The sequence below is a fragment of the Gorilla gorilla genome, chromosome 10 (assembly GCF_029281585.2).
Source record: "Gorilla gorilla gorilla isolate KB3781 chromosome 10, NHGRI_mGorGor1-v2.1_pri, whole genome shotgun sequence".
Lineage (NCBI taxonomy): Eukaryota > Metazoa > Chordata > Mammalia > Primates > Hominidae > Gorilla > Gorilla gorilla.
The window spans coordinates 18,539,337-18,554,319 of NC_073234.2; the positions used below are offsets into that span (position 1 = coordinate 18,539,337).

The following is a 14,983-nucleotide window of genomic DNA, read 5'->3' on the forward strand; positions in this document are numbered from 1 at the left end:
GATTTTTTTCTTTCTTTCTTTCTTTCTTTTTTTTGGTAGAGACAGGGCCTCCTTATATTGCCTAGGCTTTTTGCCCAATTTTTATTTTGTTTTATTTTATTTTTTGAGACAGAGTATCACTCTGTTGCCCAGGCTGGAGTGCAGTGGCGTGATCTCAGCTCACTGCAACTTCCGCCTCCCGGGTTCAAGCGATTCTCCTGCCTCAGCCTCTTGAGTAGCCGGGAATACAGGCAAGCACAACCACACCTGGCTTATTTTTTGTATTTTTAGTAGAGATGGGATTTCACCATGTTGGCCAGGCTGGTCTCCAGCTCCTGGCCTCAAGTTATCTGCCCGTCTCAGCCTCCCAAAGTGCTGGGATTACAGGCGTGAGCTACCGTGCCTGGCTTCAATTTTTAGTTAGGTTGTTTGTCTTAATAAATCTGTAAGAGTTCTTTAGATTCTAAATATAAATTTTTTGTTGGATATATGTTTCACAAATATTTTCCCTAGTTTGTGGCTTGCCTTCTAATTTTCATAACAGTATCTTGCAGAACAAAAGTTTTTCATTTTGATGAAGTCCAACTTGCTGATTTTTAAGTATGTGAATTTAAGTAAAAGTTATAATCATACCTACAGTTTTTCTTCTAAAGGATGTTAGTCAATCTTCAAATAAGCGTGAATAACTAGATTTAAGAATAAAAAATTGTTTTTTGTAGTTGTTTTCTTGAGGTAAACCTTTTATTTCCTTTATCTTTCCTGTGTAATATTTTTGCAGTAATTCCTTGTCTCACACATACAATGTTTATTTCTGATAGGTTGAGTTGAACCAAATTTTTGTAAATTATATTTATTTTAGCTTCATGCAGCAGCTAATTACTAAATATTTACAATTATGAATTTCTCTAAATTGCCAAATTGTCCTCTTTATCACTGCACACTGGCACTTATTGCATTAATGAAAGAAGATAACTATATCTAATTTCTAAGTCTAAAAAATATCAATTTGCGATGTTCTGAGGCAATACTGTAGTCAGTAAAGGAAGCCTTCACTCAAGTTACTATCAGGAAAAGCAACAGGCTGCTCACAGGCTTTATTTTTGCAAGTCTTATCCTGCTGCTTTCCTGGCAAGGATGGTGTTTACTCTCTCCAGTACCACAGAAGGAGCCTGTTTAGCCTCCTGCATCAGTGGCCAAATTGCAGTTGAGTGCTGATTACAGCATCCTTATCTGGCACAGTGTAGGAAGCAGCAAGAAACACTCTTGATTGTTTAGTGGCAATAGATTTTGTGTTACTGGCAGCTCGAAAAATTTACACTTAACAGGCTGAGAGAAGTTGACAGGAACGTTGAGAGTCCCGAATAATCATAGATTCTTGAGGGTCATTAGTAACATTATTCAGTGCTTCAAAGTACTTGGCAGCGTGGTCTGTTGGGTATAGCACTAGACTAGCAATGGAGAGTAATGTTTTAAAGTATGCTCAAAGTTTCTCTGTTACTTATCTTTAGCAAATTCCTTCATTGTTCATACCATCTTCATTCCCTAGAAATACTGTGTGAGCATAATTTAGGTGCTAGATTAAAGGGCAATGGGATTTTTTTTTTTTTTTTGAGACAGAGTCTCGCGCTGTTGCCCAGGCTAGAGTGTAATGGCGTGATCCCAGCTCACTGCAACCTCCACCTCCTGGGTTCAAGTGATTGTCCTGCCTCAGCCTCCAGAGTAGCTGGGACTACAGGCACGGACCACAACGCCTGGCTAATTTTTGTATTTTTAGTAGAGATGGGGTTTCACCATGTTGGTCAGGCTGGTCTCAAACTCCTGACCTCAAGTGATCTCTCCACGTTAGCCTCCCAAAGTTCTGGAATTACAGGCATAAGCCGCTGCACCTGGTAGCAGTGGGATTTTTAAAGGTAGCCAGTCCACAACAATGAAAAAAAAATTACCGAAATGTATATTTTCTTTTTTTCTCTTTGAAAATGTATATTTTCTTTTTTTCTATTTTGAAAAAATTTGGCTGGGCACGGTGGCTCATGCCTGTAATCCCAGCACTTTGGGAGGCTGAGGCGGGTGGATCACCTGAGGTCGGGAGTTCAAGTCCAGCCAGACCAACAGGGAGAAACCCCGTCTCCACTAAAAATACAAAATTAGCCAGGCGTGGTGGCGCATGCCTTTAATCCCAGCTACTTGGGAGGCTGAGGCAGGAGAATTGCTTGAACCCGGGAGGCGGAGGTTGCGGTGAGCCGAGATCACGCCACTGCACTGCAGCCTGGGCAACAAGCGCGAGACTCTATCTCAAAAAAAAAAAAGAAAAAAGAAAAAAATGAAATGTGCTGAAAAGTCGCAAGAAAGCACAGTTGATAAACTTATGCCCTTCACCTAGATTCCTCACTAGTATTTTTTATACCTGATTTTAAAAAATCTTTTTAGACTTACAGAAAATTTGCAAAAATATTAGAGAATCTCTCTATACCTTTCACCAAGTTTCCCCTAATGTTAACATCTTCTTTTTTTTTTTTTTTTTTTTTTTTGAGATGAAGCCTAGCTCTGTTGCCCAGGCTGGAGTGCAGTCAGTGGCACGATCTCGGCTCACTGCAACCTCTGCCTCCCGGGTTCAAGCGATTCTGTAGCCTCAGCCTCCTGAGTAGCTGGGATTACAGGCGCCCACCACCACGCCCAGCTAATTTTTTTTTTTTTTTTTTTTTTGAGGCGGAGTCTCGCTCTGTCACCCAGGCTGGAGTGCAGTGGCGCGATCTCGGCTCACTGCAAGCTCCGCCTCCTGGGTTCACGCCATTCTCCTGCCTCAGCCTCCCGAGTAGCTGGGACTACAGGCGCCCGCCACCACGCCCGGCTAATTTTTAGTATTTTTAGTAGAGACGGGGTTTCACCGTGTTAGCCAGGATGGTCTCGATCTCCTGACCTCGTGATCCACCCGCCTCGGCCTCCCAAAGTGCTGGGATTACAGGCGTGAGCCACCGCGCCCGGCTAATTTTTGTATCTTTAGCAGAGATAAGGTTTCATGGTGTTGGCCAGGGTGGTCTTGAACTCCTGACCTCGTGATCCGCCCGCCTTGGCCTCCCAAAGTGCTGGGATTACAAGCGTGAGCCACCGTGCCTGGCCTAATGTTAACATCTTATATAACCATAGCCACATTATCAAAATCAGGAAATTAATATAGAATCAGTACTGTTAACTGATTCACAGGCCTTATTTGAATTTTGTCAGTTTTCCCACTAATGTCTCTTTCCTAGTCTAGGCTTTTTTGGTGTCCGTAAATAAAGGTGAGTGAGATGGGACACATTGTCAGAAAATTATCTTTGTGTACACTGTGCAGTGTTGTAAGGCCTTGCAGTTATCTTCAGTTAGTTTTTATTTTATCTGTCTATCTCACCTATATCTATCTGAGATGGAATCTCGCTCTGTTGCTCAGGCTGCTGTGCAGGGTCACAGTCACAGCTCACTGCACGCTTGAACTCGGGCTCAAGCACTCCTCCTACCTCAGCCTCCTGAGTAGCTGGGACCACAGGCTCATGGCACCATGCCCAGCAGGTATCTTCAGTTTAGCCTTTACTGGTTGGTAAATGGCGAATAGTTCAAGAGAATGGTGTTCTGTGGGCATTCTCCTCTGCCACGCTTGAGTGTTTCTGTGTTTCTTCAAGATGTGTGTTTAGGGTTTCCCCTGTTTGTACCAAGAAAATAGGAAATTTTCTTTGAGAAAAATGAGAGGAAAAAGAATTACTCCACTTTTTTTTTTCCTGTACAAATTCTTTCTGTTTTGTGTTGATTTATTAACCAGGCTTGGTTATGGTTAGGCTTGCTATTCAATAACTAAGTTTAAATGAAGGAAAGAGAATATTAACACAGGCCGGGCATGGTGGCTCATGCCTGTATCCCAGCACTTTGGGAGGCCGAGGTGGTCAGATCATCTTTACCTGAAGTCAAGAGTTTGAGACGAACCTGGACAACATGGCGAAACCCCGTCTCCACTAAAAATATGGCAGGCACCTGTTATCCCAGCTGCTTGGGAGGCTGACGCAGGAGAATCGCTTGAATCCGGGAGGTGGAGGTTGCAGTGAGCTGAGATCGTGCCACTGCACTCCAGCCTGGACGACAGAGTGAGACTCTGTCTCAAAAAAAAAAAGAATATTAAATCAGAAAAATGTAAATTTATTAAGATGATATTCCAGATTAGACTAGAAATTTTAGTTCAGATTGAATATGTCTATAAAATGTCTTTTTTTTTTTTTTTTTTTTTTTTTTTGAGACAGAGTCTCGCTCTGTTGCCAGGCTGGAGTGCAGTGGCGTGATCTCGGCTCACTGCAACCTCCACCTCCCAGGTTCAAGCAATTCTCTTGCCTCAGCCTCCCGAGTAGCTGGGACAACAGGCACGTACCACCATGCCCAGCTAATTTTTGTATTTTTAGTAGAGACAGGGTTTCACCATGTTGGCCAGGATGGTCTCGATCTCTTGACCTTGGGATCCACCTGCCTCAGCCTCCCAAAGTGTTGGGATTACAGGCGTGAGCCACCGCACCCGGCCTTATAAAATGTCTTTATAGGTTATAATTTAACTAAAGGTATAACTTTTTAAGTTATAACTTATTTAAACTTAGAACTCAGGGAAAGTGTGACTTTTGATATATAGGAGACTTGTAAATGTTACAGTTACTTAACATGTATTTATTATCTCTTCTGTTCAGGTCAAAATGCTTTGATTATACCCTATTTATTCAGATTGTCTGTTCAGCTTGCCCAGGCTTGATGAAAGGAATCAAGTGGTGTCTAGATGTACTGTCAGAGACACACCTGTTTTTTTCACTATTTGAGGCCTTAAGAGAAACGTTTGAAAACTTTAGTCGTATGCCAGAATTTAGCATTTTTGAAGAAGTTTTAGCATGGGTAAAACTAGTTTTAGCAAAGCTAAAACTTTGAAGAAGTTTTAGCATTCTAAACAAATCATTTAGAATGATTTGTTTTCCCCCATGCCAGAAGTCATCACACCTTTGGTTTAGTGTTGAGAACAGAGTGCAGATTTGTAGCAGCAGCTGTTTGAAAATACTAGTTCATGGTGGAGATTGCAGTGAGCCAAGATCATGCCACTGCACTCTCTAGCCCAGGCGACAGAGCCAGACCCTGTCTAAAAAAAAATTTTTTTTTTTTTTTGAGAGAGAGTCTTGCACTGTCACCTGGGCTAGAGTGCAGTGACACCATCTTGGCTCACTGCAACCTCCGCCTCCCGGGTTCACACAATTCTCCTGCCTCAGTCTCCTAAGTAGCTGGGATTACAGGTGCCCACCACCATACCCAGCTAATTTTTTGTATTTTTAGTAGAGATGGGGTTTCACCATGTTGGCCAGACTGCTCTTGAACTCCTGACCTCGTGATCCGCTGGCCTCGGCCTCCAAAAGTGCTGGGAATACAGGCGTGAGCCACCGGCCCTTTCTTTTTTCTTTTTTTTGAGACGGAGTCCCGCTCTGTCATCCTGGCTAGAGTGGTGCAGTGGCGCGATCTTGGCTCACTGAATCCTCTGCCTCCTGGGTTCAAGTGATTCTCCGGCCTCAGCCTCCTGAGTAGGTGGGATTACAGGTGCACGCCGCCATGCCCAGCTAATTTTTTGTATTTTAGTAGAGGCGGGGTTTCACCATGTTGGCCAGGCTGGTCTCGAACTTCTGGGCTCAGGCAATCCACCCACCTTGGCCTCCCAAAGTTCTGGGATTACAGGCATGAGCCACTGCGTCTGGCCAAATTTTTTTTTATTAAAAAAAAATGGCTGTAATCTCAGCACTTTGGGAGGCCGAGGTGGGTGGATCACCTGAGGTCAGGAGTTTGAGACCAGCCTGGCCAACATGATGAAACCCTGTCTCTACTAAAAATACAAAAATTAGCCAGGCGTGGTGGCACACGCCTGTAATCCCAGCTGCTGACGAGGCTGAGGCAGGAGAATCGCTTGAATCTGGGAAGCGGAGGTTGCAGCGAGCCAAGATCACGTCATTGTACTCCAGCCTGGGCAAGAAGAGTGAACCCTTCATCTCAAAATAAGTAAATAAATAAATAATAAATTTTAAAAAATGAAACTACTAGTCCATAACAGTGGACTTTTTTCTCCAAGTTTTCCTTTTGCTATATAATGTCATTTTATGCAGAACTTTAAAAATTTTATACTGATACACGGCCAGGTGCAGTGTGGCTCACGCCTGTAATCCCAGCACTTTGGGAAGCCGAGGTGGGCAGATCACTTGAGGTCAGGAGTTCAAGACCAGCCTGGCCAACATGGCAAAACCCCGTCTCTACTAAAAATACAAAAATTGGCCAGGTACGATGCCTCACACCTGTAATCCCAGCACTTGGGGAGACTGAGGTGGGCATATCATGAGGTCAAGGTCAGGAGATCGAGACTATCCTGTCTAACCGGTGAAACCCCGTCTCTACTAAAAATACAAAAAATTAACCCGGTGTAGCAACGTGCACCTATAGTCCCAGGTACTCGGAAGATTGAGGCAGGAGAATCGCTTGAACCTGGGAGGCAGAGGTTGCAGTGAGCCGAGATCGTGCCACTGCACTCCAGCCTGGGTGACAGAGTGAGACTCTTGTCTCCAAAAAAAAAAAAAAAATACAAAAATTAGCTGGGCATGATGGTGCATGCCTGTAGTTCTAGCTACTCAGGAGGCTGAGGCACGAGAATGGCTTGAACCCAGGAGGCGGAGGTTGCAGTGAGATGAGTTCAAGCCACTGCACTCCAGCTTGGGCAGGAGAGAGAGACTCTGTCTCAAAAAAAAAAAATTTTTTTTATTCTTACACACACCGAACACCTGTAATGTTCTAGCACTCTAGTTTTGTTTTTGTTTTATCTTTTTTTTTGTCACACTATATTAATGAAGGATTTTTAAATTTGGGATTTAAAAATACATGACTGCCGATAAAAAACATTAAAGAAATATAGGAACATATGTAGGTGAAACATCGGGGGCACAAAGTCAAGGCCAGAGGCTGTTGTATCTGACATTTTTGTTTATTTGTTCCTCTTTGGAGCTGGGAGAAAAGAGATGATTTATTGAGCACCCAGTGTTTTTTTATTTGTTTTTTAAACATGAAGGTCATGAGTGAATTAATAGAGAGGCATGTCAGAAAATCACAAAGCACCTACACATCTGTGTGAGGGTTGTTGAACCTGCCTCACAAGTGATGAAGAGGAAGAATCTTTGAGACAGCATGCAAATTGAAGTTGCTATGCATTAGTAAGATGCGTAGAACCTTCTAAAATGTAGGAATATAGTGGCACACCATTAAGCCATACATAAATGTTTTGGTATATTTGCCCCAAATTTAGCAAAAACCATGTTTCTCTTTGTGGTAATGGAATTTGTCTTCTTAAATAGCACCTTGTAGTTCCAGTTTTTCTGGCGCTAAGTTCCCAGTAAACATTTATCATCCAAATAATTGAGAACCATTTATGCTTTATTTCATACTTCACACTTTCCAAGAATGCCAAGTCACAAAATAAAAGTCTTAAATTAGGAAATTGTCAAAAATAGAAAAGGCTTCAGAGAGAGGTTTTTTGTTTTTTTCTGTTTGTTTGTTTTGAGCCATAGTCTCACCCTGTCGCCCAGGCTGGAGTGCAATGGTGTGATCTCGCTCTTCTCCACCTCCCCGGTTCAAGCGATTCTCCTGCCTCAGTTCCTGAATAGCTGGAATTACAGGTGTGTCCACCACACCCGGCTAATTTTTTGTATCTTAGTAGAGACAGGGTTTCACTATGTTGGACAGGCTGGTCTCGAACTCCTGACCTTGTGATCCACCTGCCTTGACCTCCCAAAGTGCTGGGATTACAGGTGTGAGCCACCGTGTGCCCGGCCCAAAGAGTTTTTAAATGTTCAGAAGGGCTTGGTTCATCAGCTGAAGACTGGTTTTATTCCATTTTTATTGTTTTTTTCCTTCTTCAAGCAAATCTGTCTCTCAGTGGCGATAAATGTCATCTGTTCATCCATACTTACAGTCCTCCTCTCCTTTGATGACTGGCATAGTAAGTGTTATTAATGACAGACTTGAGTAAGTTAAGTGAAATGCCCAGATCTTCAGGAATTCAGTAGGCTCTAGTAAGATGCTATACACAGTGAAATTTTTCCTGTCTTAGAACTAACTCCAAAAAATAAATAAATATATTTGATTTTTCAGATGTAATTTAGATGCCAGAAGGAGACCAGAATTGGGATCTGTTTCTGCTGTTTAGCCTTACACATGACTCTTCAAGTCTGTTTCTTCATCTTCAAAGTGTGAAAAATAATGGTACCTAGATCCTAGGGCTGTTTGAAAGAATAAACAGAATAATACCATGTAAAATGCCTACCACTGTGTTCAGAGCATAATGCGTACCCAAGACATTGTTTAAAACAAAAGGAAATCCCTGCATGCATGGGGTCTGTGTTTTCATCTTTTTCTTGTCCTTGGAGTATTTCAGTCTCCTCAGGTCCTCTGGAATAAGTGTGGTGTTAAGGGTGGGAAGTCCTCCTGTAGTCAGTGTGGGTAGCCTCTAGAAGCTGATGCCTTCTGTAAGGCAGAATCGATTGGTTCCAAATAGCCCAAAAGAGTACATATGTAAAAAGATGAAATTGACAAGGCATTTTCTCTTTATATACTTGCTTTATTATTATTATTTTTTTTTAACAGTGTCTTCCATGAAGAAATGATGAAGATGCGACAGGCTAAGCTGGATTATCAGGTGAGCAGAGTCTCCTCTTTTGAAATAGGTGGCCAACTATACTGACCGTGATGCTGATGGTCTTGGCTCTGAAGCCTTTGGCAGGGCTATGGAAAGAAGACTGGAAGGGAGAAGGCTCGGGTGGTTACCTGTGAAGCAGTGTCTGGAGTTAGTGGTTGCTGAACCAAGGCTCTGGCTATGGCAAGACCAAAGTGCTTTGAGGATGTCAGCAACAAGACTGGCCTTGGATTTACAATCACCAAAAATTCCTTGGCGCCTTTCTTTCCGAGGAATTAGAAGAGTGTTAACATTGTATTTCTGTGTAGTAATTTGGTTTTGCTACCTTAAGTACCTCTCTACGATGTCATTTCACTGCAAGATGGTGTTCTTATGCGAAAATGCATATCCGAGCTTGCTGCCGTGCTGCTTTCAAATCTCCATCGCAGGGCCGGGCGCAGTGGCTCACGCCTGTAATCCTAGCACTGTGGGAGGCCGAGGCAGGCAGATCACGAGGTCAGGAGATCGAGACCATCCTGGCTAACAACGGTGAAACCCAGTCTCTACTAAAAAATACAAAAAATTAGCCAGGCATGGTGGCGGGCACCTCTAGTCCCAGCTACTCAGGAGGCTGAGGCAGGAGAATGGCCTGAACCCAGGAGGCGGAGCTTGCAGTGAGGCGGAGCTTGCAGTGAGGCGGAGCTTGCAGTGAGGCGGAGCTTGCAGTGAGCAGAGCAAGACTCCGTCTCAAAGAAAAAAAAAAATCTTCATCGCATAGAGAATAATTTTCTTCACAGAGCTGCTGGCACATTTAGTTTGTTTTCTCCATTACACTAAGCTCTGTGAGAACAGAGCCAAGCATGTTTTGGATAACCATTATATCAGAAGTTCTCAGCACAGTGCTGGACATGTAGTAATCCTTCATTAGGTATTTGAACAAAGGAAGGAATAAATGAACGGTTTTGTGTTGTTACATGCTGTGATCATCATATTCAGGTAGCTTAGAATGTATACCCAACATACATTGCATTTATATTCCCTTTTTTCTATGAATCTATTCTAATTCAGCAAATTCTGTAGCTAGGATCGTTAACAGTCAAGATGTCTGGATTCAGTAGGTGACTAAAAGTCTGTAAAGTTTTGTCTTCTCTTCTTTATGTGGTTGGTGGAACTAATAATGGGACTTCTAGCCTAGTAAGTTATTTTAAAGGTGGAATTACTGAAAACTAAGAAACAAACTAATTTACTGTGATCTTGGAGAAAATTCTGTTACACACACACACATACATACACACTTATCCCTCTGCCCACAGAGATCACAGTAATTGTGATGAGCCCTTTATTTTCTTCATTCTGTTGCAGAGCAAATTGTATTTAGGGAGAAGTGGGCACAAAAATGTAGATCTTTGATTTATTTTTATTCATTTTTATTCTTAGGCATCCTAGTATCATAAGGCCCAGTTGTACCTACTTTGTTAACATTAGGTAAAATCTATGGTTCATCTGTCGATCATGTTCTAAGACATTAGTCTTTAAATTTTGTATATGGATACATTTTCTGAGTGTTTTTTTTTTAAGGTGGCCCTAATATTTTGTAATTGTATTCTTTTCATTGAAAATGCTACGTGTGATAATAAATGTTGTAACTTTTGTAAGCCTTTTTGTAGCACAATTTTTTTTAAATTATGTTTTTACATAGGTAATAAAAACATAAGAATTCAAATAATATAAGATAGATGTTTGATGAAAACATCTCTCTCTGCTTGGCTCAGTTCTTTATCAGTGGCTATCACTGACTTTTAATATATCTTCCAGAGATAGTGAATTTTTTTTTTTTTTTTTTTTTTTTGAGACGGAGTCTCACTCTGTCGCCCAGACTGGAGTGCAGTGGCACAATCTTGGCTCACTGCAAGCTCCAACTCCCGGGTTCACGCCATTCTCCTGCCTCAGCCTCCCGAGTAGCTAGGACGACAGGCGCCCGCCACCACGCCAGGCTAATTTTTTTTTTTTTTTTTTTTTTACTAGAGATGGGGTTTCACTGTGTTAGCCAGGATGGTCTCGAACTCCTGACCTTGTGATCCGCCCGCCTTAGCCTCCCAAAGTGCTAGGATTACAGGCGTGAGCCACTGCGCCCAGCCTTTTTTTTGTTTTTTTTTTGAGTCAGTGAATTTAGAGACATAAAATTTTATAGGAATTTTTTTCACATGCCTAGGAGTTTCAAAGGAATTTTTTAAAATTAAAAAAAAATCTCTTTGGATCAGATGTATACATTCTGGTGTTAAATAATGTACGAGAAGCTGGCATGGTAGTGTGCACCTGTAGTTCCAGCTGCCTGGGAGGCTGAGGAGGAAGGATCCCTTGACCTCATGTGTTTTAGTTCAGTCTGGGCAACACAGCAAGACACCACCCTCCATCTCTTAAAAAAAAAACAGTGTATGAGAATATTGTTAGAGCCATGAAATGCCAATACGTGCTTAAGAAGGAAGTCACTCAGTAGGGGGTAAGGGAATTTCCACAAATGCAAGCTGAGCGTTCAAATGGTGTATAACAGCAACAAAGGCAGCACCACATAATGAAGAAAACATTGGGCTGGGAATCAGAAGGCTTTGGTCTAGTTCTGGCTCTGCCATTATTCAGCTGTGTGATTTTAGGTAAAGTTCTTAAAGTCAGTTGGCCTCAGTCATTTCATCTGTAGAGTGAAGTTAGACTGGATAAAATAATAGAATGTTAGAAAGAATCTTAAGCGTGTCTAACTTAGAGCCAAGATGGAGGCATATTGAGGAAGGGCAGGCTACAGCTCAGCCCAGGCATCCCAGGTGGGCAGTATCTTGGTGCGAGCTTCACAGTCCAGAGTAGGCCAGCCTGCCCAAGGGATACAGTGCACACCCATCAGTGACGGTGGCACATCCTAGCAGTTACCCTCAATGGAGGTGGCAGAGGCTGGGGAAGCCCTGCCCAGATGTACATTAGATTAGACTCAGGAATTCTATGGCAGTGTCCCTTTGGTTGAGTGTCACTGGTCATGAGCTTTGTAGGATAAGAAACAGCTAAAAGCAACCAAAGTTAATCAGTCTCCCGAGGATTGGTTTGTATTAGCCAGTCTCGTAAGTGATGAATCTGAATCTGAGAATCACTTTCTAGTGAACTGTGTTCGAGAATTAGCTGGTCATTACATTCCCAGTAGAAATATCTGTGGGAAGTTTGCGATCAGGACATAGCTTGGTATATTCGAAATCAGAGCAGGTAGAGTTTGTAAAATGCTATTTATAGTGACACATTAAAATATGATAGTAGGATTAATTCACCTCTTCTGAAGGGATATACCTATCCAAGGAAGGAGATTCGCATGTGCCCAGGACATTCTCCCTGCCTTAGTGCTAGAGACATAGGGTAGATCTTGTTCTTTCCCTTCTCTTAACACATTCTTTTTTTTTTTTTTCCTTCTTTTGAGACAGTCTCCCTCTGTTGCCAGGCTGGAGTGCAGTGGCACGATCTCGGCTCACTGCAACCTCTGCCTCTGTGCCCAGCCAGTTTTTCCACATTCTTACCAACACTTGTTATTGTCTGTCTGTGATTTAGAGCCATTCTAGTAGGTGTGAAGTGGTATCTCATTGTAGTTTTGATTTGCATTACCCTAATGACTAATTATGTTGAGTTGTGTGTGTGTGTGTGTGTGTGTGTGGTGGCCTTTTATTTTTTTATTTTTTTGAGATAGGGTCTCGCTCTGTCACCCAGGCTGGAGTGCAGTGATACGGTCATAGCTCACTGAAGTCTTGACCTCCTGGGCTCAAGCGATCCTCCCACCCCAGCCTCCCAAGTAGCTGAGACTACAGGCATGCACGACCACACTTGGCTAATTTTTCTTTTTTCTTTTCTTTTTCCTGTATTTAGAGATGGGATCTTGCAGTGTTGCCCAGGCTGGTCTCAAACTTGTGACCTCAAGTGATCCTCCTTCCTCTGCCTCCCAAAGTGCTAGGATTATAGGCATGAGCCATCATGCCTGGTCAGGTTTTATAGTTTTAGCTTTTACACTTTCCGTGGTTTATTTATTTTTATTTATTTATTTTTTCTGAGATGCAGTATTTCTCTGTCCCCCAGGCTGGAGTGCAGTGGCACAATCTCATCTCACTGCAACCTCCGCCTCCCGGGTTCAAGCAATTCTCCTGCCTCAGCCTCCTGAGTAGCTGGGATTACAGGCATGCGCCACCACGCCTGGCTAATTTTTGTATTTTTAGTAGAGACTGGGTTACACCATATTGGTCAGGCTGATCTCGAACTCCTAACCTCATGATCCGCCTGCCTCGGCCTCCCAAAATGCTGGGATTACAGGCATGAGCCACTGTGCCTGGCCTCTGTGGTTTACTTCTAAAACTGATGTATAATAATTGTACATATTTATGGGGTACACATGATATTTGATATTTGATACATGCACACAACGTGTAATGATCAAATTATTGTAATGATCATGTTATTTAAGGTATCCATCACCTCAAACATTTGTCATTTCTTTGTGTTGGGAACATTTCAAATCTTCTAGCTATTTTGAAATATACAATAAATAATTCTTTTTTTTTTTTTTTTTTGAGACGGAGTTTTGCTCTTGTCGCCCAGGCTGGAGTACAATGGCGCAATCTTGGCTCACTGCAACCTCTGCCTCCCAGGTTCAAGCAATTCTCCTGCCTCAGCCTCCTGAGTAGCTGGGATTATAGGCATGTGCCACCATGCCCAGCTAATTTTGTATTTGTAGTAGAGACAGGGTTTCTCCATGTTGGTTAGGCTGGTCTCGAACTCCCGACCTCAGGTGATCTGCTCGCCTCAGCCTCCCAAAGTGCTGGGATTACAGGCATGAGCTACCACCCCCAGCCAATAAATTATTCTTAACTATAGTCACCCTCTTGTGCTATTGAACACTAGAACATATTTCTTCTATCTAACTGTATGTTTGAATTAATTGCTGTGTATAGTGTGAAACAGAGATTCAGCTTCATTCGGATATCCAGCTTTCCCAACACCATTTATCGAAATACTTTCCTGTTGAGTATATCTTGCTTTTATTTTTACCAGTTTCACTAGGATACTGTTTCTTGTTTTTGAGGAGAAGTCTTTCTCTGTTGCCCAGGTTGGAGTGTAGTGGCGCAATCTTGGCTCACTGCAACCTCTGCCTCCCAGATTCACGTGATTTTTGTGCCTCAGCCTCCAGAGTAGCTGGGATTACAGGAGTGCACCACCACGCCTGGCTAATTTTTGTATTTTTCATAGAGATGGAGTTTCACCATGTTGGCTAGGCTGGTCTTGAACTCCTGGCCTCAAGTGATCCACCCACCTTGGTCTCCCAAAGTGCTGGGATTACAGGTGTGAGCCACCATACCTGGCAAGATACTCGTTTTCAGGGTATGTGGGCACCTTAGCAAACTGCAGAATGGATTTTCTTTTCTTTTCTTTTTTTTGAGACAAGAGTCTAGCTCTGTTGCCCAGGCTGGAGTGTAGTGGCATGATCTTGGCTCACTGCAACCTCTGCCTCTCAGGTTCAAGCGATTCTTATGCCTCAGCCTCTCGAGTAGCTAGGACTACAGGCAGATGCCACCATGCCTGGCTAATTTTTTGTATTTTTAGTAGAGACAGGGTTTTGCCATGTTTGTCAGGCTGGTCTCAAACTCCTGGCCTCAAGTGATCCACCCATCTCGGCCTCCCAAAGTGCTGGGATTACAGGCGTGAGCCACTGCGCCCAGCCCAGAATGGATTTTCTGATTCTTGCTGTGATATTTCTGACATGGATGCATATTAGGTAGAGTACATTTATTTCATCTGATGAAAATGGATTAAAGTACAACATAGCTCATTTGAGCCGAGTTGCTCATCTATTTGTATGATGAGAGGTCATCACTGCACTGAATGATATTTTAAGAAGTCTAGTTTAAAAATTTTAGTCTTATCTTCCTATGATCTTGCTTTGTGGGCAGGGAGATTGAGTTAGTTTTTTTATTTTGTTTTTTTTTTTTTGAAACAGAGTCTCGTTCTGTTGCCAGGCTGGAGTGCAGTGGTGCAATCTCGGCTCAGGCTCACCGCAACCTCCACCTCCCGGGTTCAAGCGATTCTCCTCCCTCAGCCTTCTGAGTAGCTGGGACTACAGGCGCATGCCTCCACGCCCAGCTAATTTTTTAAATTTTTAGTAGAGATGGGATTTCACCATGTCGGCCAGGATGGTTTCAATCCTTTGACCTCGTGATCTGCCCGCCTCAGCCTCCCAAAGTGCTGCGATTACAGGCGTGAGCCACTGTGCCCGGCCAAGATTTTTAAACAAACTGATAGACC

General features: G+C 42.8%; 1 protein-coding gene across 3 annotated transcripts in view; it reads left to right on the top strand.

Annotated features, from left to right (window-relative positions):
• Positions 1-14,983, top strand: part of TULP3 (TUB like protein 3) — a 50,483-nt gene that overhangs the window by 10,444 nt on the left and 25,056 nt on the right. For 2 of the 3 annotated variants that reach the window (XM_019038260.4, XM_063694568.1), the window contains exon 2: positions 8,641-8,692. In XM_019038260.4, coding sequence (XP_018893805.2) covers positions 8,641-8,692 — 52 coding nt within the window. Of the gene's footprint in view, positions 1-6,606; positions 8,260-8,640; positions 8,693-14,983 lie in introns of those variants that run through there. The other variant, XM_019038262.4, reaches the window with a different exon arrangement.